At 43.3% G+C, this 26,133-nt stretch overlaps 1 protein-coding gene across 1 annotated transcript; it reads right to left on the bottom strand.

Moving 5' to 3' along the window:
- Positions 1-1,652: 1,652 nt before the first annotated feature.
- On the bottom strand, positions 1,653-19,048 carry LOC118090405 (sodium-dependent neutral amino acid transporter B(0)AT3-like). Its single transcript, XM_060278244.1, has 12 exons — positions 17,588-19,048; positions 14,834-14,974; positions 13,910-14,047; positions 12,022-12,203; positions 11,540-11,650; positions 10,643-10,755; positions 8,010-8,138; positions 7,494-7,866; positions 5,778-5,982; positions 4,910-5,069; positions 2,647-2,803; positions 1,653-1,835 (listed from the first exon to the last, which is right to left on the bottom strand). Exons 1-12 carry the CDS (start codon positions 17,748-17,750, stop codon positions 1,653-1,655), a joined length of 2,055 nt encoding a protein of 684 aa, XP_060134227.1. The 5' UTR covers positions 17,751-19,048.
- Between the last annotated feature and the right edge of the window lie 7,085 nt (positions 19,049-26,133).

The following is a 26,133-nucleotide window of genomic DNA, read 5'->3' as shown; positions in this document are numbered from 1 at the left end:
AAGCAAGAGTTTGCCAAGATTTGCCTGCCTCGTAACACCGACAAGCTGTTGTTCTATCTATCTATCAAGAGATAGATGCATGTATTGCCATACAGGCAATAAGAGGAGCCTTGTGTGTTACATGTGGGTTTGTAGGGAACCCAATCCTCCTCCCTTGCCCCATAGTTGTCTCTCCATTTGGCTCTGACAGCTACACCAGCCAGCTGCCACCAACAGAGTTTCACAAGTGTCACTGCTGGCGCAAAGTGTCCCCTTCTGCTCACTAGATTGGGTGATGGGCAAAGTACTGTTGGCAGAATGCCCAGCAACAGCAACAACACTCAGCAGAAAGCCCCCAAATGGAGGGAAGGCCAACCTGGTCCCTCGAGTGTCCTGTGATAGCACCAGGCCTGATGTGAGCCCAATTGCTACATCCAACTGGCACAGAGATTGCCCTGACTGCCCTCCTTCCAGAAAACCCTGTTAGGTGGCTGCCTTGTGTTTGGCTTGCCCCCTTAGCATGCAAAGGAGTCTTCTGCCACAAGCAAAGTGCAGTCATACTAATGAGTCACATTAAAGTGTGTTTCTCAAAACCTTTCAACAAAACAGTGCACCTGCATTTCTAATACATGTGTTCAAAATTACTGTTTAGAATAGCACCGAGTATTTATAAAGAACTTGTCAGAGCTGCAAAGCATTTTGTATGCATTATATTTGTAATCCTTAAAACAGTCCAATAAGGTGGGCTTATAAATCAATAAGGTGGGCTTATAAATGGGCAGCATCGAAATCAGATTGATTATATTCTCTGCAGCCAAAGATGGAGAAGCTCTATACAGTCGGCAAAAACAAGACCTGGAGCTGACTGTGGCTCAGATCATCAGCTTCTTATAGCAAAATTCCAGCTTAAACTGAAGAAAGTAGGAAAAAACACTTGGCCAGTAAGATACAATCTAAATCAAATCCCTTATGAATACACAGTGGAAGTGAGGAACAGGTTTAAGGATTTAGATTTGGTGGACAGAGTGCCTGAAGAACTATGGATGGAGGCTCGTAACATTATACAGGAGGCAGCAATGAAAACCATCCCAAGGAAAAGGAAATGCAAGAAAGCAAAATGGCTGTCCAACGAGGCCTTACAAATAGCGGGGGAGAGGAGGCAAGCAAAATTCGAGTGAGATAGTGAAAGATACAGGAAACTGAATGCAGATTACCAAAAAATAGCAAGGAGAGACAAGAGGGCCTTCTTAAACGAGCAATGCAAAGAAATAGAGGGAAACAATAGAATGGGGAAAACCAGAGATCTGTTCAAGAAAACTGGAGATATGAAAGGAAAATTTCGTACAAAGATTACCATAATAAAGGACAAAAGTGGTAAGGACCTAACAGAAGCAGAAGACATCAAGAAGAGGTGGCAAGAATACACAGAGGAATTATACCAGAAAGATATGGAGGTCTCGTACACCCCAGGTAGTGTGGTTGCTGACCTTGAGCCAGACATCTTGGAGAGTGAAGTCAAATGCTGCCCGCCCCGTTGCAGTGTTACATAAAAATCCTTACATTCTTACTGATTGAACACCTTTAATTTGAGGATACATATGTGGCGGTTTTTATTGGTCAGGATAGGATGGGGGGAAACAAGGGTGACCAGATCGCCGAAACAAAAGTTAAGATCAGGTGCTACCAGTGCTGGTGTCTGGATGTGTTATTTGTAGCTGTTTCTTTTTCAGTACGATTCTCCAAAGTTGGTAAATGGCTCCAAAAGGGATCATCAAACATGGTACACTTTCCAGCATGATAGAGATGGTGACAGCCCAGGTAGGGTACTTTTTTGATTCTTTTGCAGGAAAATTTACCTTTGGGAGAAACGAATGTATTTCATGAAGGCCACACTAAACATCACTATGGGTTTACTCAGAAGTAAATCCCATCAGGTTAAATGGGGATTGCTCCCAGGTAAGTGAGGACAGGAATTATAGTTGGTTAATACTTCAAAGTGAGAGCTAAGCAAAAGTTGGCAATGTTCTAAAAGGGAAAGGAAAGACTCATGAGTTGCATGCAGTGTAGGGCTAAACTATGGCTTTATCAGCACAAGGATGTCTCCTCACATGATGGGATGTTCTCCTCCTCTCCTCCCCTTGTGAACCCCAAGCAAATTTTGGGATGCCATGGGAGAAGGAGAGGGGAAGAAAGTCCCATTGTGCTAGTGGCAATCCTCTGCGTGTTGTGTCTGGGACTCCTCAGTGTCTGCATAGTTGACTAGCTAGGAACCACATGGATGCGACCTTGAGTTCCATTGTTGGCATCCATTTGTCTTGGGAGACAGTGGAAGAGGTTGCAGGTAAAGCCAAACCATTAGAGAGGAATTCTGTGCTTAAACAGAGCAACTTTACCAATTATCTTAAAGTTTTTATGTGTTTATACACCTATCACATTTTAAAACTTTAAATCCATTGTTTTAAATGTTTGTTTTGCTTTTGGGATTGTAGTCCCTTTTGTGTTTCACAAGCTGGTCTCAAGCCGTAATAATAAATTATTATCATCATCATCATCATCATCATCATCAATTCAGGAGTTCATAACTACAAGATTGGAATGAGAGCTCAATCCCCCCCATGCATGCAAATTAGGGACAGACTAGTAATTACTTGTATAAAGGCAACTTACATAATTAGGATTCCACGTATTGTAGCTTGAAGGTGCCTCAAGAAGTACATAGGACACAAAAATCATGAACATTATCCCTGGAGAGAAAAATTGCCACGTTGCCTTCCAATAACAGTTTAGTGGTCTTCCTGTCATATCTTCCACATCTGCACTGATTCTGTTAATGAAATGGATATATTTAGTGAGGGATCTGTGGAGAATTCACTTGCATGTAACCTTATTAAAAATGAAGCCAGTTAAACTTCTGTTTCTCCTCTGACCGCATGCATGCTCATCACTTGATGAATGCAGGAACAAGTAGAGCAGCTACATAAGCATCACTCAAAAGAGGGAAATGCAAACAAAAGAGGATTCAGGCTTGTGTAAAATGTTTATGTTCTAATTTAGAAACCAGTGATTTCTGTCACTGAAATAGAAATGAATTACATGTCTCCATAGTGGGGAAGACTGACCAGCTAGCCTGTTCCGTCTCCTTTCCAGGTTTTAACTGCTGGTGGGAAACTTTGAAGCCTCTGCTCCCCCTGCCTAGAGTTCTTCATCTTTTAAACCAGAGGGATTTTGAAATCAAGGACTACCTCAAATATAGATCTATCCTCTCTGACAGCAGCTTCCCCCACCCCCACCCCCAATCAAATGATCGTTTGCATAAATGAATTAAACACAACAGATAGGAAACCTTTATCCTATTGCAAATTGTGGGGTGTATATCGCCAATTTATGCCTAAGGCTGCAAACCTTAGCTGGGATCTTATTCCCACTGAATGCAATGGAATTTATTTCTGAGCAGACGGACATGGGATTATACTTCAAATACAATAACCAGGTATCTCTTGCTGCACCTAGGCCAGTAAGAGATCAGGCAGACAACCTCACTTTTGACTTTCCTGCTTCTCTTAAAGATCTTATTATGCCATCAGGCCTTCATTGCTCTTTAAGGTTTTGATTAGCTAGCTACTTCCATAATTATTTGTACTGCTTACAGTTGTATTTTATGTTAATATTCATCACCCCAGTGTTTTATTTGGCTGTACAGAAATGCTTTAATAAATAAGTAGACTAAATAAAGGTTTGTTGCTTAGACTGGTGACTGGGAGCAGCCGCCAAGACCACATAACACCGGTCTTGAAAGACCTGCATTGGCTCCCAGTACGTTTCCGAGCACAATTCAAAGTGTTGGTGCTGACCTTTAAAGCCCTAAATGGCCTTGGCCCATTATCCCTGAAGGAGCGTCTTCACCTCCATCGCTCTGACGAGACACTGAGGTCCAGTGCCGAGGGCCTTCTGGTGGTTCCCTCGCTGTGAGAAGCCAGGTTACAGGGAACTAGGCAGAGGGCCTTCTCGGTAGTGGCACCCGCCCTGTGGAACGCCTTCCCACCAAATGCCAAAGAGAAAAACAACTACCAGACTTTTAGAGGACACCTGAAGGCAAGCCGTGTTTAGCGAAGCTTTTAATCTTTAAGAAATTAGTGTATTCTAATATTTCTGTTGGAAGCCGCCCAGAGTGGCTGGGGAAACCCAGTCAGATGGGCGGGGTATAAAAAATAAATTATATTATTATTATTAATTATTATTATTATTATTATTATTATTATTATTATTATTATTATTATAGAATACTGTTTTCTCAGGATAAAGGAGGGAAATGAAAGTGTCACACCTCACCAGCTTATCAATGGCCTTGGTTCTCATGATCCACTGATGAGGGGTGCCGGTTTCTGACTGCCATTTAAAGCTTGCAGAAATTGGAGTTTTCACTAATAAACCTGTGTCCTGGGCTGTACCACTTCAAATAGCAATGGCTGTTGGTGACTGTACCTCTTCAGACTGAATGCCCCTCATATTAGACATAACCTCTCAGTTTTGAAACCATGCCCACGAAAGCAGTCTGAAGCAGTCCAGATTAGACACCAGTTTACCTTGTAAACCCTCTTGAAGCATCAGAGGTAGTTTCCACGTAAGTGGGGGAGCAGGCTGGGGGTGGGGTGCAAGGCCTCCATCACTATGAAATCCTGTAGGTGGATTAGGCTAATTTTGCTGAGAATTTTCAGGCATTCCAGAATCTGTCTAAACGAATCTGCAGCTAAGTTTTACTGGGTTATGCTGAATCACTAGTTCTGTTGAACCGTCTAGCCTTCTCCATAGTGTGTTCATTTCTTATTAGAAATGCTTAGTTATGAATACAGCCTCACGTGTTCATCTGCCTTGACTTGCTTGTGCACCTAAGGGCTTATACAGATACATATGGGAAGAAACATAGCCATACCTTTTCATTCCATAAATAAATACAATACCGACCACTTCAAATAAAGCAATGATGAGCAAAGGCAAGGTCGCCACATAGGAGTCAACCATCTCAAGCCAGTAGCTTCCTGATCTCAGAGTAAAAACCAAGCCCAGCAGAAAGGCAGTAAGGCATATTAAACCTAAAGACAACAACATTCATTAGTCAATTAACACAAATGAAATAAAAGAAAACCTAACCATTGGTGTTTACATGTGCATTTATAATCAATCCCAATAGGTCTGTTCTGTTCTTCCCAAACACCCAAGTTCTGCCACTCTCCTATCCTTAACGGTTAATGGGTGCAATGTGGCATCATTAAGACTATACAGTTTCTGCTTACCAGATTATTGTTATTGTTGTTATTACTGTTTATTAATTTATATACCCTTTGGAGATCTCAGGGCAGTTCACAAGATGAAAAAATACAGGATAAAAGAACAAAATAAATAAAACTATAACGAAACAATAACCTGCGCTCCCACAAACCCATTTAAAAGGCCATAGAATTAGCCCAAGGTCTGGTTGAAGAGGAACTTTTTTTGGCCTGATGCCAAATGATGTATAATGAAGGCACCAGCCAAACCTCCCTGGGGAGGTTAATGAATCTGGAAGGAACATATCTTAAAACAACAGTAGCAGCTAAGAGAATGAGCAATGAGCCAGGATATTCCCCATCGAAATACTGTCTCGCCCGCAAACCCTATCTCAGCTCCCATCTGCAATTCAGAGATAATGCTAAGCTGCTGTTGTTTATGATTGAAATGTGTGAGAAGCACTTTGAACCGAGTAAAGCCATATTAATCTTGAGCATGGTTATCAACAAGAAAAGTAACTGAAGATGTCTTACCGCATACAACCTCCTTGCGTATGTATCTAGACACAATATGAGATTCTGTGAGAGGCGTCAAGACACTTTGAACAAGTCCAAACATGGAAGATATACCAAGATTGAACAGCATGAAAAAAAACAGAATCCCCCAAATGTTCGTTCCAGGCATCTTAAGCATGATTTCAGTGAACACAATAAAGGACAAGCCGGTTCCAGAAACACTCTGCAAAATTCACAAATAATGGTAAAATCCGTCAGATTGATTTTTAAATGTCATTTATGCTAATGAAGAGGCAAAATGCTGTATTAACATTTAGCCATCATCTGGAATAAGACACAGTCATTATCGATGGCATGTTCTTATTGGGGTGGGTGGGGAAAACAACAAACCCTCTTGACCTTGACCTTCGACACCTGAGATATGCATTTTTAGGAGTCAAAATATTTTAGTGGTATTAAGTTGCTGTAATCTGATTTTAGTGTTGCATTTTAAATTGTTGTCACTTGCCCTGGGAGCTAAGGGTGAAGAAAATATAATAAAATAATAATAAAAGCAGCCACCTAAGCTCACAGGTTGCTTTCTGTGGTTCTTTTAGTGTTCACACGTACAGACACAGGTATGGTTTCTGTGTCTCTCTGCAGAACTTTAAGGGAAAACTTCACAAGATGGACAAGAGTTTTGGTGGGTACCCTGAGCCCCTTCTTCTATGTGCAAGCATAGTGTGTGTGTGTGGGGGGGGTAAATTGTGTTTCTTCGGAGATAACCAGGCAAACAACTTGTGGTCTCTGTGCACTCATACATATGGGTAGAGTAACAAGTTAGTTTACCAGAGACAGAGCAGCTTGTATGAAGCCAAAGAGCTAAACACAACACTTCTGAAAAAATTTCCTGCCTAGGCCATCCCATCAATGGTAGCTGAAGAGCCAGGTCTGTGACCACCTTGCAGCATGGCAGAGGTCCAGCAGAGAAACTCTACAGAAAAATGCAGTGGAAGCTGCAGAAGCCTTCATAGAATGTGACCAGACCCATTCCAGAGAAGGAAGCAATGTCAGTGTTGTCTGTCATCACTTCCTCTCAGGTGAGGTTGCATTGCTTGCCTGGCACCCAAAATACCACAGGCCGCTGTGAAGGAGAGGAGCAAGGCAGCAGGGAGGCTGGCATGGTGCAAGTGCTGCAACAGGAGCAGCGGGCTGGCTCTTCCACAGCAGCCACCCTTGCCAAGCTCCCCACTGTCTTGTCCTCCCCCATAAGCAATGATGATGTGCACTGTTGGGAAGCTGGGGGGGCAACCTAGCCGCACTTTTGCCACCCTACTGGTCCCTACTAAATGCACTACCTGTCATGGCGAAAACCGCAAAAGCTCTGGATGAGCCCTAACCATTCAGATCCTATTCAGCAAAAACCCAGCTCAAAATCGTGCATAAGGTGCTGAAGTCTGAGACTACCATATTTTGTACCAGAAACAAAATAAAAATATTCCTTCAGTAGCACCTTAAAGACTAACTAAGTTTTTATTTTGGCATGAGCTTTCGTGTGCATGCACACTTCTTCAGATGTACCATTTAGTAGCATTTCCTGTAAATGGGTAGCTTGGCAGAAAAACAGCATATGAATGCCATCAAAAATTAATGCCGTGTCTGTGGCAATAGCCCCAGCAAGTGGCTTATTTCAGTGACCACAAAAACAGTGCATACTGTACTTTCACGACTGGGTCTTTTTGTAATGTACGCTACCTGATCAAGGAAATGCTGGAGATCACAATTTGTCTGGTTGAGAGCTGCAAGTTTATTGATATCTGTTCCGTTCAAGTAACTGAGCCAAAATACGCCACTGTCTACAGTGATGTTGTCGTTCCTGAATACCTTGGTGATGTATTTAACATTTCTGTCGGTAAAATCAGGAATGATACAAATTATTTGCATTGCCACAGTCCCTAACAAAAACAACAGCAATTTGCTTTGAATAGGGGCAGGCCAGGGGCAGAACAGGTTTATGCACAACGACTGACCCGGAACACAACCTCCACACAAAAAGGGAGTTGCCTGTATACCTGAATTAATGAATATGCACATGGAACATGCAGGATTATATACTTTGCGTTCTATGCTGCAATCTTATTTTAATTCTGCCCTCTGGGGTCCCCTAAAGTGGTTTAAAAAATTCTAGACAATGAAAAACAAAAATTGTGAACAGAAGGCTTGGACCGACACCTTAAATTGGTTCCTAACTGTGAAACGTGAATGGCTCACCTTGCCAAGCATTCTTCATGGGCCATTTTTGCTTTGTACCCCAGAATCGAAAAAATTGGGATTGACGCAAACAAAGACGTCAGAGAGTTTATTGATGCTATCATGACAGCATCCAGTTCACAGTCATTACTAGGAAAAACAAGTACAAAACAACCTGATTAAATGTTACAAAGGACAGCACAGATTCTATAAATTCTAATATTATACATTTTATATTTTATTTGAAGTACCTGTAATCTACTTTTCACTAAATATTTTCAATTCCAGAACCGGGGGGGGGGGGGGGAGAGCAATGGTAGACAGATGACATGATGCTGTTTTATACTCACAGGAACTTTATGGAGTAAAGCAATATTGAGAACATGCAGCTCAATCACTTGTCTTCTGATCAAAAATAAAAACTCTCAAGTCTGGGTTCTGCAGCTGACTTCAGTGTTGTTGTTGTTGTTGTTGTTGTTGTTGTTGTTGTTGTTTAGTCATTTAGTCGTGTCCAACTCTTCATGACCCCATGGACCAGAGCACGCCAGGCACTCCTGTCTTCCACTGCCTCCTGCAGTTTGGTCAGACTCATGCTGGTAGCTCCGAGAACACTGTTCAACCATCTTGTCCTCTGTCGTCCCCTTCTCCTTCTGCCCTCCATCTTTCCCAACATCAGGGTCTTTTCCATGGAGTCTTCTCTTCTCATGAGGTGGCCAAAGTATTGGAGTCTCAGCTTCAGGATCTGTCCTTCCAGTGAGCACTCAGGGCTGATTTCCTTCAGAATGGATATGTTTGATCTTCTCGCAGTCCATGGGACTGTCAAGAGTCCCCTCCAGCACCATAATTAAAAAGCATCAATTCTTTGGCGATCAGCCTTCTTTACGGTCCAGCTCTCGCTTCCATACATCACTATTGGGAAAACCATAGCTCGGAACTTTGTCAGCAAGGTGGTGTCTCTGCTTTTTAAGATGCTGTCTAGGTTTGTCATTGCTTTTCTCCCAAACAGCAGGCGTCTTTTAATTTTGCGACTGCTGTCACCATCTGCAGTGATCATGGAACCCAAAAAAGTAAAATCTCTCATTGCCTCCATTTCTTCCCCTTCTATTTACCAGGAGGTGATGGGACCAGTGGCCATGATCTTAGTTTTTTTATGTTGAGCTTCAGACCATATTTTGCGCTCTCCTCTTTCACCCTCATTAAAAGGTTCTTTAATTCCTCCTCACTTTCTGCCATCAAGGTTGTGTCATCAGCATATCTGAAGTTGTTGATATTTCTTCCAGCAATCTTAATTCTGGCTTGGGATTCATCCAGTCCAGCCTTTCGCATGATGAATTCTACATATAAGTTAAATAAGCAGGGAGACAATATACAGCCTTGTCGTACTTCTTTCCCAGTTTTGAACCAATCGGTTATTCCATATCCAGTTCTAACTGTAGCTTCTTGTCCCACATAGAGATTTCTCAGGAGACAGATGAGGTGATCAGGCACTCCCATTTCTTTTTTCCCACTTCCACATTCCTGAGGGCCCCAGTCCTGCCACTCACCACCTAGCCGAGGGCGGGGCCCGATGGGTTCTATAAAAGACTGCTGCTGGGCAGAGAGGGCTCCGTTTTGTTTTTGTTTAAATTGCTGTTATTTTTTACCTATGTCATTTTAAGCTGTGATAATAATGCTGTATTCTTAGCTTTAGATTTTGATTTATGTGGAAATTGTTTTCCATTTGGTTGTGTATTTTTTTGATGTGGTTTATTTATTGTTTGTGACTTTTGTAATTGTGTAAATCTTGTCATGTTGTAAGCCGGCATAAAATGAAATGAAAAAAAATTCACTCCTATCCTTCCTGCAGATGATGTGGAAATCTTCACATGCTGTAAGGGTGCTGGTTTAGCCTTCCACATGCAAAGACTCCAAACTCCGTTGCTGTGTATTTACAGAGATTTATTATACACATACGTAAAAGACGGGGCAAAAATGTCCATGACCGTTCAGTCCAAGTCAGATTCTGGAAGTGATCGGCAGGATCGCCTCCAGCATAGCATCTTTGGTGCCCTAAGTCTCCTCCTCTCCTCTCGGCGCTTCCCCCCTCCCACGCTGCTGTGGAGATGTGGCAGTGACATTTCCCCTCCTGAGCTGCTCAACTGCTCATCGGGTTCCCTGCCCACTGAAACCTCCCCTTTCCCAGCGCTCTGGTCTGACGCGCCGGACCTGCCCCGGTGGTGTTCTGAGTTGACAGCATCCCTGACCCCCTGCACCGGCTCTCCGGGCTCCACGCAACCCTCTGAGCGGTGCTCTGAGCCGTCAGCATCCCAGACGCTGGGCCCTCTAGGCTCTCTGCTGACCCCTGGAGGTCCCCTGACACATGCAGACATGCGTATGCAACCTACCACTGTTTGTGTGTGACAGCCTGTGTACTGGGGCATTTGCCCAACACTGGCATTGCATAACGAACAATAGAGAACATCTTTGGGACTCTCACACAGGGAAACAGGAAGCGAACAGAGCCAGCCGCTTTTCCTGGGTTCCAGTGTGGGCTGAATGAGTCTTCTCTCCAGAGATCATTGAGGTACTATCTCATAGAACTTGATCTGACTGCATCAAACAGTTCCTCTCCACATTGTGATCGGAAGCTAACACAACTGCAAGATTATACCTACTTTGACGGGTTGTAGCTTGAATATGCTATGAGTCCGCCTAATCCTAAAGAAAGAGAGAAAAAAATCTGGGTGGCTGCATCAAGCCAGGCACGTGGATTTTTGATCTTCTTGAGCTGTGTGTGAGAGAGACAGAGAGAGCTCAGGGCTAACCACAATATTAGTCTCATAATTCCTGTGTATATTTTACTAATAAAGGCCTTCCTGGCAAGTAGTGGGAAACTAGTGTTTTTTTTCTGAATTAAACAAATTCAGAACAGAACAATGCATTATACCGGCAAACAAGGGTTTCATAAACTGCCTGCTGGGGGCTTGTTGGGAGGGGGAGAATCAGTGTGTAGGAGAGAGCGCTTAACTCTTTCCATGGTTGGTGATACTCCCTTACAAATGCTCACTAGGGTGCTTTTACCTTCACTTGGGCGTCTTCCAGTCTTGGACCCTGCCAGACAGAGAAACAAAAAGCAGCCAAGGGGAGCATTTGTAGGGAATAACTGGTGGGCATAAAGAGGATTAAGTACCAGCCCACTGGCTTCCTCTGCAAATGCATCTCTTCCTCTCTGCATTTGCCCCAGCATTACACGTCAAATACAGAACTGGGACACCCCATGCTTGCACAATGAAGTGTAGTTCTGCCCTGTATGGCAAAAAATAAGATTTGACCCAGGGTTGCCTATATTCGTGAATTCTAGAAAAGGGCACTTTTAAAACAAGTTTCTGTTCTTCATATATTCTGAAGGCGTTAACAAAGTACAATTGCCGGAATGTGTGTGGATCCCAGCTAGTATTAAGTGGTAAACAAAGAAGCAGCATGGAGGAAAGTTCAAAGCCACTTCTAAAAGACCAAGTCAGACTTTCGGTACATCATCTGGAACACCAAGGGTCAATTGAATAAATACTTGCATTAGGAGTCATGAAGTAGACTAATCCGTGAATGGCTCCTGGGAGAGTCAGTCCATAAATAAGGAATATTGTTAGAATTAGGTAAGGAAATGTGGCTGTGAAATATATTGCCTAAGAGGAAGAGCAAAGCAAAGAATTAAAAAGTGAGCGTCAGGAAAAGGTAAAGGCAACACCATGAAGTATATGAGCACTTGAGATAGATATTCTATCTTCTGTCTGGACTGTACCATTTCTGACTGTAGGCAAGTAATACCGTAAAATGATCAAACACATACCGAAGAAACTCCCGCATATGGATTCTAACCTAGCCCCCTCCCAGACACATTAGTTTTCAATGGCAGGTGCCTTTTAAAAAATATGATACAACATTCGTTCATGTGAGTTGCCTGCTGTCTCACGTGGTGCAGTCCAAAGATGGCTTTACCACCTCAGTAAGGACCAGGTCAGTGAAATACAGGTGTCCAGTAATAATCCCTGCTCACCTTTCCAGTCGATTCAATTCCTCGTACTGTACAAATGAACACAATTAACCAGCAGGCTGCCAAACATAAAACCAGCCACCACTGAAGAGGGCCACTGTTTCCAATATCTGTGCTTATGTTTAAAGTGTACCTATACCAGAAATAATTGGTAGGTGTGCTTTTGTGACATTCTTCAATAAGTTCTGAAATAACAAGCACAAAAGGCATTATCAAAACAGATAGAATCATAGAAGAGTTGGAAAGGATCTTGATGATCATCTAATCCAACCCCCTGCAAGGCAGGGAAATTTAGTCGTCCCATACGGAGATCAAACCTGCAATGTTGGTGTTATCCGCACCATGCTCTAACAGACTTTCCTAATAGGGTGCCATCCAGATGTTTTGGACTAGAACTTCCATCAGCCCCAGCCAGCACAGCCAATGGTCAGGAATTCTGAGTCATAACCCAAGACATCTGTGAGTCAACAGGTTGGGGAAGACTATTGTAGAATCATTAAGTTCCACACACCACTGGAATAATATTGAGTAACCTGTATGTCATGTTATTTATTTGATTGCAAGGAAGAGTTCCTTCTGTTGTAGAGGGCTTCTTTCCCATTCTGCACCAATAGAACGTGCAGATGGTATACTGCATTTTAAAAACTCCATTCCATATTTTGTTTTGTTTTGTTTTGAAGGAAAGTGTGAACCTACCATAAACCCCTCTCTCCTGGAGTTCTAGACTGAGGTATTGTTTAGTTTGGGGAATAGCCTCCTCTTGATTGACAAACAGGGAATCCCGAAAGAATGAAATCAAAAGGAGATGCTTCACCTCAGTTCTCAGTCCAAGCCTGGAACAAAACTCTCTAGCCCTACACATATTTGGGTTAGGGATGCAACCAGACACAGCCTCAGGTGAATGAATATGTGCCTCATCCTCTAGAAGCAATTCCATGAAGGGGAAGGGGCAGGAATGGGGCCTTTCTTCAGGCATTAATTCTCTCTGCACAGGAGGCTCTTGCTTGGCATAACTAGTAAACTTTAAACCAGGAGTGGGGAACCTTTGGACCTCCAGCTGTCATTGAACTACACCTCCCATCAGCCCTAGCAAGCATGGCCTATATCCAGGGATCGTGGGAGTCGTAGTGCAGTAACAGCTGGAGGGCGTCTAGTTCCCTCACACTTGCTTTAAGTTATTGGCCCCATCAACACAGCACTTTAAACCATTATTAAACTAAGCTATGCTATGTTGCGCGTCCTGGGGGCGTGGTGTGGCACCCAGCACGGGCGGGGGGGGGCAGTCGTGATGGCACCCTACCGGGATCGCGCTGCCAGTGGCGGTGCACTCCCCCCGCCTTCCTCTTCCTCCGCCAGTGGCTCCCACTGGTGGATTTTGAATCCATAGACATACCACATTACCAAAGATGTAGAGCCAGCCTGGAGATTCTTGATAAATGTTGCTATTTGTGTGTTTTCCAGCAAACCAGCTTCAACCCAAAAAGAATACTTTAGCCACATTTGATGCGCAGTTCAGCTGAGGTGTGTAATAGTGTATGCACAGATGATAGCACCATGAACGGTAATTGGGAGGATTGCAAGCGGGAGGGGAAATGAAGCAAGTAATGCACATTGGGAACAAACATCCCCACCCTGTCTCTGGTTTGCACAAATGCAACCTGGCACACAGACACAGCTGATAATGTGCGCATAGCCTACACTGAAAAATTTGCACCTGTAGGGCATTGTGTCTAGACCTTGCTTATCCAAATAACTGGCCAGAGTCAACACACCTGGGTCTGACAATTGCTGACTGTGGCAGAGTTGGACAAACAATTTAATGCAGTGGTTGAAGGATACATACAAAAGCAGATACTAATAACAGAAAGAAGCAAGAGACGTGGGAACTCACCTGGTTTGCTGGTATCTGTTGGGCAGGAACTCCAAGGTAACGGGTTTCGGAAAGAGTTTATAAAATACCACAAAATCCAGGCCAAAAGCATATTGTAATAGAGAATCACTAGGAAGCACACTATCAGAGAAGTGTAACCTGTGGGATATACAAGCACACTCAGATTTGGCATGAACAAAGAAAATTGCTGTTTAACATATATATCGCAAGAGTCTGATTCGCACAATTGAAAGATCAAATCCAATTACTACCTGAACTCTTGGTAGTCTGGAAAACAACATTGCCCTGTGAATTAAATGTTGGTGCTAACAAACTGAGCAGCGGGCCGGGGGGGGGGGGAGGCAGTTCCCATTTTGCCTCAGGTGGTGAAATCACACAGGTTGCCCCCAAGTGGCTCTGTTTATCTTCCACATCTTATCATGCAACTGCCTGAATTTACTACTACTGGGATGCGGGTAGCGCTGTGCTCTAAACCACTGAGTCTCTTGGGCTTGCCGATCAGAAGGTCAGTGGTTCAAAGGTCAGCGGTGAGGTCCCGTTGCTCCATCCCTGCTCCTGCCAACCTAGCAGTTCAAAAGCATGCCAGTACAAGTAGGTACCACTATGGCATGAAGGTAAACGGTGTTTCTGTGCACTCTGGCTTCTGTCACGGTGTCCCATCGCGCCAGAAGCTGTTAGTCATGCTGGTCACTTGACCCAGAAAGCTGTTTGCGGACAAAACCTAGCTCCCTCGGCCTGAAAGCGAGATGAGCGCCACAACCCCATTGTCGCCTTTGACTGGACTTCACTGTCCAGGGATCCTTTACCTTTACCCTACCACTAATGAGTTTGCTATTACAGCCTCATGGAGTCCATGCGTTTCCAGGAAGGAGCAATGATTAGAAGATTGTATAATCACAAGTAAAGGCAGTTGCAGAAACCTACCCAGTCCTCCCAGATAAGGTGAGATGTGCCACCAGAGTTGAATGCTGCCTTTTTTCATGCGTTGCCCTATAGCTAATTCAAGAAAAAATATAGGGGTGCCTTCCAAGAAAAACGCGATGAGGTATGGAATCAGGAATGCTCCTAGAAACACAATAGCCAAGTACAGTTAGCTCAAAACAGTGGCATAGTGTGGGGGTGCCAGTGCCCAGGGTGGGCAAGCCCTCGAAACTGGCGAAGCACACCCCCAGCCAAGTGGGGCTTTGCTGTGCCAGCTGCCTGCCCATGCAGGGGCATGTCCAGCCTGGCTAGGCCACACTGGGGATGCCTCTTGTCCCCTCCCTGTGCTCCATGAGCCTGGACTACTTTGCTGCCTTCGCCAGGGTGGGGAAGTCAATACCTTGGGGGGTGGGGTGCCTGGTTGTGCCCCCTCAGAATTCTGCACCCAGGGCTACAGCCCCCTTGTCCCCCACACACTATGCCACTGCACATGCCCTCCTCGCTCTCTAACTTTCTACTAGCATTATCTTCATACCAGCAGCATCTGTTAGGTACGTATGTTGTACATAAAATAATTTTTAAGTAAAGCAAAAAGGCTGTAGCAATTGATAGAGTGGTTTTTTCCCATATGGTGATAAACTGGGGATAAGAAAACCTGGGGACACTACCTTAACTGCTATGGCTCCCAGTTGTGGCTCTTGAGAATTTTTCCATGAAGGGACAAGGGTTCTACAGCTAAGGATTATTAACTTCCTCCATTGGGGAAGCTGTGATGTTGATATCAAATTAGGGCTGCCCCTGCCCCCATGTAAACAATATGAGGGGCAGGGAGGTGTTGTGGAGGGAGCTAATCATGTCCTCCTGCTTAGGACTGTGCAAAAATGCAATAATTTACAACTGATTGTTAGAGGGGGTTTTGTGTTTTTTTTACTGTGGCATGCATTGAAAGTGCATCTAATTGGTGGGGATTAAACAGCATAAATTAGACCGGCTGTAGAGGATGAGGTTAAAGTCATGAATTTTTTTTTGCTTCATTGATTGAGAGTTCCTTGCTGCTGTTTTTGCACTTACATTTTAGCTTATTTTTATTCTTTTTTTAAAAAAAAATTCTGGAATGTAGGGTGGGAAGGAGAATCAACTTTGAGGGAATCAGCTAGAGCCAGCTCAGGTGTTCATAGCTCCCTTGGTCTACATCAGGGGTCAGCAAACTGTTTCAGCAGGGGGCCGGTCCACTGTCCCTCACACCTTGTGGGAGGCCGGACTATATTTTGGGGGAAAAAATGAACGAATTCCTATGCCCCACAAATAACCCAGAGATGCATTTTAAATAAAAGCACACATTCTACTCATGTAAAAACACCAGGCAGGCCCCACAAATAATCCCGAGATGCATTTTAAATAAAAGGACACATTCTACTCCTGTGAAAACATGGGGATTCCCGGACCGTCCGCGGGCCGGATTTAGAAGGCGATTGGGCCACATCCAGCCCCCGGGCCTTAGTTTGGAGACCCCGGGTCTAAATTATCTACTTTCCTTGAGAAGAATAAGAGATTGCAAAAAGTTACAACTAGGAATGATGCTGTAAAAAACTTACTCTTGGACAAATACCTTGTTTCTAATCTCTTGACTTTTCAATAAGGAATAATACACATTTTTAAATCTTGTATCAGAGGTGAGAGTCAAAGCACAGAAACATTTACAGAACTCTTATTGTCACAGTTGCCTAAAGGCAAGACTATTTGTTTTTCATGTTTCTTGCCAATAGAAAAAAATTTTTTTAAAAAAAATCCATGTCCATTTAGTCAGAGAAAGTAAATAACTCAGACACTAAATCCATGCAGTGAAACCAAATCAATCAGCAACAATGGATAACAATCCCAACAAGACTTAAAGCTTGGGTTGTAAGTCATTCAGTAATACTATTAAACTCTGCATGCAAATCATAAGAGTTGCAGTGAGGCATTGAAGTTAACAGAAAAATTAGGGACATATTGTCCCCAATGTCCCTGTGTTGTTGTTTTGCTCTGCGCACTTAGCAATCTGTCAATCAGGAGGAAGAGCAGGATGTAAATGGCATTATTTATTACAGTATTTTATTTTGTAATGCAGTTTTCCAACCAAAAAAAAAAGGACCCCTCCCTTTTACAGCACCTGTGAAAGTCTCCTCCTTCTAGCTGTCATCTGCCACAAATGAAGCCATCAAGTGGAGAGTAGGGACATTTAAGCAGTGGCGGAGCTTCATGCTCTGGCACCGGGGGTGGGGCTGGTGCCCGTTCTGAGGGTAGGGCGCACCTCCCGGAGGGGCGGGGCTTGTCTCCTGGAGGGGCGGGGCACGCATTCCAAGGTCGTGGCACACCACCCGGAGGGCCGTGACACGTGTTCCAGGGGCGTGACGCTTGTTTTGGGGGCGTGGTGGGTGCCCGCGATGGCGCCCCTTGGAGCCCGCCGCTCGGGGCAGCCTGCCCCTACCACCCCTATCTTCCTACGCCCCTGCATTTAAGTACCTTTACAGCTGCGTCTGCAGAACCATTTCTCTGCAGAAATGTTCATACCCCTGGCTTTTTTGCCATCAAACATAGAGCCCCTTAATCTCCCTTAATGGCTTACCACCCAGGCTAACACCTCACTGGGAGGCTAGCCTGGCTATTCTAAGAATTAGAAACATTGGTTAAATTTTAACAGTTGCTGGATCCAGAGATTAGAGGGGTCTGGAACACAGTTTAATACCCCAAACACGTAACATTATTTTCTCTTACCTCCTCCATAGGTTTGGCACAAGTATGGAAAACGCCACACATTTCCAAGACCCACAACAAATCCAGCACAGCTTAAAAGGTACTGGAATTTACTATCCCACTTGGGCCTTGCCCTCTTGTCTTTACACTCTTCAACGCTGCCTTCAGGTTCATCCGTTGCCATCTTTACAACCTCTTTTTCCCCCTTTCAGCAAAAATTTCTTCAATATTAGCAGCAGCCAGGCTACTGAACCTCCTCACTCACCTAGTAAGTAGTGGGGGGGGGGCAGCAGAGGAATTCTGAGCAATGGGTGGAACTTCCATCTGTGACATCACACCAAAGAATCCAGATAAAACAACCTAGCAACCTACAGCCACACAAATTGCAGAAATGAGGCACTGAAGTTAACAGAAAAATTCTCACCTCTTGGAAGCAGTGAAGATATAATTTAACCCTTTCAGTCTGAACTCGAAATAGTATTACCTTTCCCAAAGTTTCCCTCTTCCCCTAGCATAGTGAAAAGACCACACATTTGGGAAGTTCAAAAAATTGTTTACTTACACAGTCTTCAAAGGTCAGGTTCAGGTGTTTCATAAAAGGTTGCTCAGGCAGTAATATTCATCTTAGTTACAAAGCTGTGAAAGGTCCTAAATTATTGGTATAGGAACTCAAGAATGGATGCTGAGAGCCATGCAGTTGAGCTAGCAACCAACTCAAACCTCTTCACATGCTGAGCTTCTCAAGTAAACTGGAGAACAAAAACTTGATTCAGGGGTCAGCAAACTTTTCCAGCAGGGGGCCAGTCCACTTTCCCTCAGACCTTGTGGGGGGCCGGACTATATTTTGAAAAAAAATATGAACGAATTCCTATGCCCCACAAATAACCCAGAGATGCATTTTAAATAATAGGACACATTCTACTCATGTAAAAAGATGCTGATTCCCAGACCGTCCGCGGGCCGGATTTAGAAGGCGATTGGGCCACATCCAGCCCACGGGCCTTAGTTTGGAATCCCCTGTATGTAGTTCCTCCCAAGGTGAGGGGAGGTAGATAGTTTAAGCCTGTCAGGACAGCATACTCTATGGTATTAACCCCTTCATGCATTAATTAGAGACTTAAGCATGTTGGTTGGCCACAAGTGCAGTCATGCTAATGAGTCACATTAAAGTGTGTTTCTCAGAACCTTTCAACAAAACAGTGCACCTGCATTTCTAATACCTGTGTTCAAAATTACTGTTTAGAATAAATAACACCTAGTATTTATAAAGAACTTGTCAGAGCTGCAAAGCATTTTGTATGCATTATATTTGTACAGTAATCTTTAAAACAGTCCAATAAGGTGGGCTTATAAATCACTTAGATATTTTATTACAATCAAGCAATATATAATTTTTGTTAAACAAATAAAATTATTTCCCTTGTACTTTCGAGGGGCATAGTTCTTGCAATAAAAGCTAATCTGATATACGTATTTGAGATTCTCAAGGGCATTGAACTATTTTTAAATAGCCATTATATATATATATATATATATATATATATATATATATATATATATATATATATTAGAGATGGGCAAGTTTATGGTCAAACTACGAAACTTTCTCCCGCAGGAGGCAGTGATGGTCTCCAACTTGGTTGGCTTTAAAAGAGGATCAGACAAATTCATGGGGGAGGAGATGGGTCCTAGCTGTTATGACTATTGCTCTCCCTCCACCGTGGGAAGCAGCGTGGCTTCCAAATACTGGGAACCACAGGAGGGGAGGTGCTTCAAGCAGCTAGGAAGCCTGCTCCCCATCACGTGCAGTTTCAAAATGATGGTGCAAATGTTCTTGGGAGTGCAGGGATGGGGTGTGCCAATGTGCCATGCGGCCCAGAGGCATTGCATTGGCAAAAAATGGCCACCCTCATTTGAAAAGAAAGGCTGCGGACCTCCCAATAACCCTGTTCGGAATTATTGGTCTATCAGAGCAGCAATTGTTTGATTTTAGCATTCATCTTTTCAGGTGAAATTTCAGGTGTATTTGGTGCCTGAAATTAGTGCCATGAATACATGAGCTCAAAGCAATGTTTTCAAAATATTTTCTCAGCAAAGTAAGTAATGGGATATGCTCCATTTTTATTTCCCCTGGAATTGTCAGGGGGAAATATATTTTTCTGTAATGCAACAATGGTGAGAGGCCTATTCTGGAATCTTGCCTAAAAAGTGATCTATGGCTACAAGTTTCTGTGTTCCCTTCACTAAGCCTTGTTTGTGTAAATCACTTAGAAAAATGTGACTTCTGTTTTAAAAACTCAGTAGCACATTATTTTATAATTGTGGCTGTCAGAACCATGTGGTTTTCCTTAACCCTTGCTGAGTAGTCCTCAAATAATTTGCATGTTTGAGACTTTTACTGTATTGCACATGGCCTTTCGGCAAGAACAGTTGTTGTATCTAGTTTATGTTTCTACAAATAAATGGGATGTTCTGTTGGCTGTAGGTGAAAGCATAATCAATCAGTCGTAAGAGTAGTGCCAGAAAAGATCCTTACTGTGGAATTACCATGTTTTGGATGGTGTCCACATAATGTCATCATTTTGTAATCAGCCCCTAGCAGTTTTCCCCTTTCTAAGTCTCATGTACCCAATGGCCTTAGGCAAAGCACTTTCTTTCAGTCTCAGCCCCCACACCTGCAATATAAGGATAAAAATGTGGACCTACCTCATATGGTCGGCATAGTAAGACTTACAAGATAATTATGTGTTATGTATTACGAACATTCCTGAGTGCTATATATAAAGATGCATTTATTTAGAAAATGGTTTTACATAGAAATCCTTACATTCATACTGATTGAATACCTTAAATTTGAGGATACATGTGGGGGGGGGTTAATGGTCGGGATAGGATGGGGGAAACAAGGGTGACCAGATCGCCGAAACAAAAGTTAAGATCAGGTGCTACCAGTGCTGGTGTCTGGATGTATTTTGTGTATCTGTTTCTTTTTCAGTACGATTCTCCAAAGTTGGTAAATGGCTCCGAAAGGGATCATCAAACATGGTCCAGCTTCCAGCATGATAGAGATGGTGACAGCCCAGGTAGGGTACTTTTTTGACTCTTTTGCAGGAAAATGTACCTTTGGGAGAAACGAATGTATTGCATGAAGGCCACACTAAACTAAACAGCACAATCTTCTGTGGGTTTACTCAGAAGTAAATCCCATCAGGTTAAATGGGGATTGCTCCCAGGTAAGTGAGGATAGGAATTACAGCTGGTTAATACTTCAAAGTGAGAGCTAAGCAAAAGTTGGCAATGTTCTAAAAGGGAAAGGGAAGACTCCTGAGTTGCATGCAGTGTAGGGCTAAGACTATGGCTTTATCAGCACAAGGATGTCTCCTTACATGATGGGATGTTCTCTTCCTATTCTCCCCTTCTGTACCCAAATTTTGGGGTGCCATGGGAGAAGGAGAGGGGAAGAAAGTCCCATTGTGCTAGCAGCATGTTGTGTCTAACAAAAAACACTGTTTTTATGAACGCTCACTCCTGTCACACAAAGTGCTAAAATCTCTGTTTTTATGTAGGCTGGGACTTGATAGCAAACAGTTATCATCAAGGCTTATCATCTGAAAACTCATGAAGCTGAACAGATCTAGGGCTGGTCAGTGTCTGTATGGTTGACTAGCTGGGAACCACAATGGAATCCATCTGTCTTGGGAGAAAGTGGAAGAGGGTGCCTTTGTGGGTAAAGTCAAACCTTTAGAGAGTTACAGCGCCTACTGTGGCTGCAGATACCGATACAGAAAAAGCATGTTTGCTGCTACAGGTGCACTATGGCATTCCTTCTGTGTCTCACCCCCAGCGGTCATTCCTCCTCTGTCCACTACTGTAGAAACACGCCCTGTCTTTCTCCAGGCAATACCATCTTGTGAGAGGTACATACGCAAGTTTGTTGTCTCACTACACACACAACAGACACACACCTCCTGTGCCCCACAAAGAAGAAACAGCCCAGCAAGCATGTAGCCTTCTGTAAAGCCTGTTTTAGCTTCGTGTCCTAGATGGCAAGAGCCAGGAGCACTGTCAAGCCCTTGGTGGGCTGTAGTATATGACTGATGGCATCTTTGGGCTTGGTGTAAAGAGGATGTTTGTTTATTCAACCTGTTTTTAGGTTGCTCTTCAGGAATGCTCTTAGAGTGGCTTACAGCAGAGTAATAAAATCAAAATGTAGAACCATTAATTAAATGTCTCACTTAAACAAAAGAGGCAGGACAGTACAGTGGTCCCTCAACTTATGAAGTACTCGACTTACAAAATTTCGAGTTACGAATGAAAAAAAATGGTTGCATGCTTACGTTTTTATCGACATCCAAAAGGAAAACCATTGTGGTTTAGATGGGGTTTTCTCGACTTACGAATTTTAGATGTGGTTTACTCAACTTACGAATTTTTCCATTTCCAATGCACTCCTATGGGAAACCGTTTTTTCAACTTACAATTTTTTCGACCTACGAATGTGCATTCGGAACGGATTAAATTAAAGTCGAGGGACCACTGTAAATAACATAAAGCATCCTCAGTTGATTATGCTTGTGTAATAATAATTTTAAAATTTATTATTTATACCCTGCCCGTCTTACTCGGTCTCCCCAGCCACTCTGGGTGACTTACAGCATATCTAAAAAAATTAAGCATTAAAAATATGGTGATGTTCATTAGCTGCTGGACCCCCTAAGCCCGAGTGAACCATTGGTGATGGTCCAGGAAGTCAGTGCTTAAGCAAAGCATCTTTATCAATTCAGGAGTTCATAGCTGCAAGATTGGAGTGAGAGCTCAATCCCCACCCCCCATGCATGCAAATTAGGTAGTAGTAATGACTAGTAATGACTAGTAATGACTTGTATAAAGGTAACTTACATAATTTGGGTCCCAAGTATTGTAGCTTGATGGTGGCTCAACAAGTACGTAGGACAAAAAAATTAGAAACATTATCACTGGGGAGAAAAATAGCCACGTTGCCTTCCAATAACCTTTTAGTGGTCTTCCTATCATATCTTCCACATCTGCACTGAATCTGTTAATGAAATGGATATATTTAGTGAGGACAATTCACCTGCATTAAAAATGAAGCCAGTTAAACTTCCATTTCTGTTTCTCCTCTGACCGCATGCATGCTCATCACTTGATGAATGCAAGAACAAGTAGAGCAGCTACATAAGCATCACTCAAAAGAGGGAAACACAAACAAAAGAGGATTCAGGCTGGCGTAAAATGATTTTGTACTAATTTAGAAATTATTTCTGTGACTGAAATAGAAATAAAAAAATTTAAAAAAAATTCCTTCCAGTAGCACCTTAGAGACCAACTAAGTTTGTTATAGGTATGAGCTTTCGTGTACATGCACACTTCTTCAGATACACTGAAACAGAAGTCACCAGACCCTTATGTATAGTCAGGGGGTGGGGAGGGGTATCACTCAGAAGGGTGGTGGGAATGGGTGATTGGCTAATAGGAGTGGTAAACCTGTTTATGACTGTTAACGACTGCAATTGGTCTTGCAGGAAAAAGTAAGGGGTGAGATGGCTAAAGAAAGCTTTATCATGTATAATGAGATAAGAATCCAATGTCCTTATTCAGACCAGGTCTCTCCATGGTTTTAAGCTTGGTAAAGAGTTGCAATTCAGCAACTTCTCTTTCCAGTCTGTTTCTGAAATTTTTCTGTAATAAGACAGCTACTTTGAGATCTTGTATAGAATGTCCTGGGAGAATGAAGTGTTCTCCTACTGGTTTCTCTGTCTTGTGATTCCTGATGTCAGATTTGTGTCCATTTATCCTTTGGCGTAGGGTTTGACCGGTTTGTCCAATATAGAGAGCTGAAGGGCACTGTTGGCATTTGATGGCATACACAATGTTAGAAGATGAGCAATTAAATACTACTGAGATGGTATGTTTGATGATGTTGGGGCCAGTAATGGTGTTGTATTACATGTCTCCATAGTGGGGAAGACTGACCAGCTAGCCTGTTCCGTCTCCTTTCCAGGTTTTAACTGCTGGTGGGAAACTTTGAAGCCTCTCCTCTCCCTGCCTAGAGTTCTTCATCTTTTAAACCAGAGGGATTTTGAAATCAAGGACTACCTCAAATATAGATCTATCCTCTCTGTAAGCTGCTTGGGCTGTTAAGTAGGCCACATGCACCCTTCCCCCACCCCCACCCCCAATCAAATGATCGTTTGCATAAATGAATTAAACACAACAGATAGGAAACCTTTATCCTATTGCAAATTGTGGGGTGTATATCGCCAAATTATGCATAAGGCTGCAAACCTTAGCTGGGATCTTATTCCCACTGACTGCAATGGAATTTATTTCTGAGCAGGCGGACATGGGATTATACTTCAAATACAATAACCAGGTATCTCTTGCTGCACCTAGGCCAGTAAGAGATCTGGCAGATTTTCCTGCTTCTCTTAAAGATCTTTTTATGTCATCAGGCCTGCATTGCTGTTTAATGTTTTGATGAGCTAGCTATTTCCATAATTATTTGTACTGCTTGCAGTTGTATTTTATGTTAATGTTGTACATCACCCCCAGTGTTTTATTTGGCTGTACAGAAATGCTTTTATAAATAAATAGACTAAATAAAGGTTTGTTGCTTAGAATGTTGTTTTCACAGGATAAAGGAGGGAAATAGAAGTGTCACACCTCACCAGCTTATCAATGGGCTTGGTTCTCACGATCCACTGATGAGGGGTGCCGGTTTCTGGCTGCCATTTAAAGCTTGCAGAAATTGGAACGAGTTCTCACTGGTGCTGATAAACCTGCATCCTGGGCTGTACCACTCCAAATAGCAATGGCTGTTGGTGACTGTACCTCTTCAGACTGAATGCCCCTCATATTAAACATAACAGCTCAGTTTTGAAACACTACCCACTAAAGCAGTCTGAAGCAGTCCAGATTAGACACCGGTTTACCTTGTAAACCCTCTTCAAGCATTAGAGGTAGTTTCCACATAAGTGGGGAAGCAGGCTGGGGGTGGGGGGTGGGGGCAAGGCCTCCATCACTATAAAATCCTGTAGGTGGATTAGGCTAATTTTCCTGGGAATTTTCAGGCATTCCAGAATCTGTCTAAACAAATCTGCAGTTAAGTTTCAAGCTAGGCAGTTCAACAGAAATCGGGTCCTCCCTAACAAGAGGGTGTTGCGGTGCGACCTGGCTCCCAGACCCTGTGTTGTGGGTGGGAACATTGGAGCAGCCACAACACCCTATTGGTGGTCCCTCGATCTTGGGAGCAATTGGGCATGAGGGATGCCAGTCAAAGTGATCGAGGGACCACTACTTAAGTTGATGCACGTGTCCCTGAGCTTCCTCCTTTGAGCTCAGTGCATCGGAACACCGGCCCACCTCTCCCTATATTTAGGGCTTGCGCTTGACCTTGCTATGCCATTGTGTGTCGCCTGTCGTTGGGACAGGAGCACGGCAGGAATTTTCCCCACTTGGCTGATTGGCTGGTGCCACTTGGGTTTCGCCTGCCGCATAGCAAATCGTCACAACTTGTAAGGTTGCGGATAGGCTCTGGTTCAAGTGGATAGGGGTGGCAGGATGCCTAGCCATCCCTATGCATTAGGTATTCCTTTAAGAAGGAATCCACGGACTCATGGTTGGTCTTCCCTGTGAGGGGTTGTGCCCTGAGCCTGAGTCCAGGGGACATCTGGGTGGAGGCCTAGCAGACCCCCCTGCTTGCCACTGTCCCAGGTGTTCACCCATGGCGGACTAATGGTTGGTGCCCAGGGTCAGTGCTGCCTGCAAGGGTGCAGGGAGCTAGTCGAACCAGAGCCTATGCAACCACTCACTTAATTGTAATCAAAAAAGTTGTGGCCTAAATTCTGCCAAAAACCAAACCTAAAATTTGAGTCTTGTGTGAATTTATTTCTGGGGATGGTTAAAAGCTCTCCACATGCAAATGCTGAATTGGTAGTTCTGTTGAACCGTCTAGCTTCTCCATAGTGTGTTCATTTCTTAATAGAAATGCTTACTTATGAAAACAGCCTCACATGTTCACCTGCCTTGACTTGCTTGTGCACCTAAGGACTTATCCAGATACATATGCGAAGAAACATAGCCATACCTTTTCATTCCATAAATAAATGAAATACCGACCACTTCAAAGAAAATAATGATGAGCAAAGGTAATGTCCCTGCATAGGAGTCAAACATCTCAAGCCAGTAGCTTCCTGATCTCAGAGCAAAAAGCAGGCCCAGCAGAAAGGCAGTAAGGCATAGTAAACCTAAAGACAACAACATTCATTAGTCAATTAACACAAATGAAATAAAAGAAAACCTAACCATTGGTGTTTACATGTGCGTTTATAATCAATCCCAATACGTCTGTTCTGTTCTTGCCAAACACCCAAGTTCTGCCACTCTCCTATCCTTAACAGTTAATGGGTACAATGTGGCATCATTAAGACTATACAGTTTCTGCTCACCAGATTATTGTTATTGTTGTTATTACTGTTTATTAATTTATATACAGTCAAACCTCGGTTTACGCCTACCACGGCAAGCAACCGCTTCGGCGAGCGACT

Source organism: Zootoca vivipara, chromosome 8 (genome assembly GCF_963506605.1).
Source record: "Zootoca vivipara chromosome 8, rZooViv1.1, whole genome shotgun sequence".
In the NCBI taxonomy this organism is placed as follows: Eukaryota; Metazoa; Chordata; class Lepidosauria; order Squamata; family Lacertidae; genus Zootoca; species Zootoca vivipara.
The sequence above is the reverse complement of the archived record's forward strand: the minus strand, read 5'-3'. Positions and strand labels throughout refer to the sequence as shown.

Coding starts and splice junctions, on each gene's coding strand:
- LOC118090405 (XM_060278244.1), bottom strand. CDS start 17,750: ATGGCAACGGATGAACCTGAAGGCAGCGTTGAAGAGTGTAAAGACAAG. Junction 5,983..7,493: donor TCCAGCATTTCCTTGATCAG/GTAGCGTACATT, acceptor TGAATTTTGCAG/AGTGTTTCTGGAACCGGCTT. Junction 1,836..2,646: donor ATACGTGGAATCCTAATTAT/GTAAGTTGCCTT, acceptor TTTCTCCCAAAG/GTAAATTTTCCTGCAAAAGA.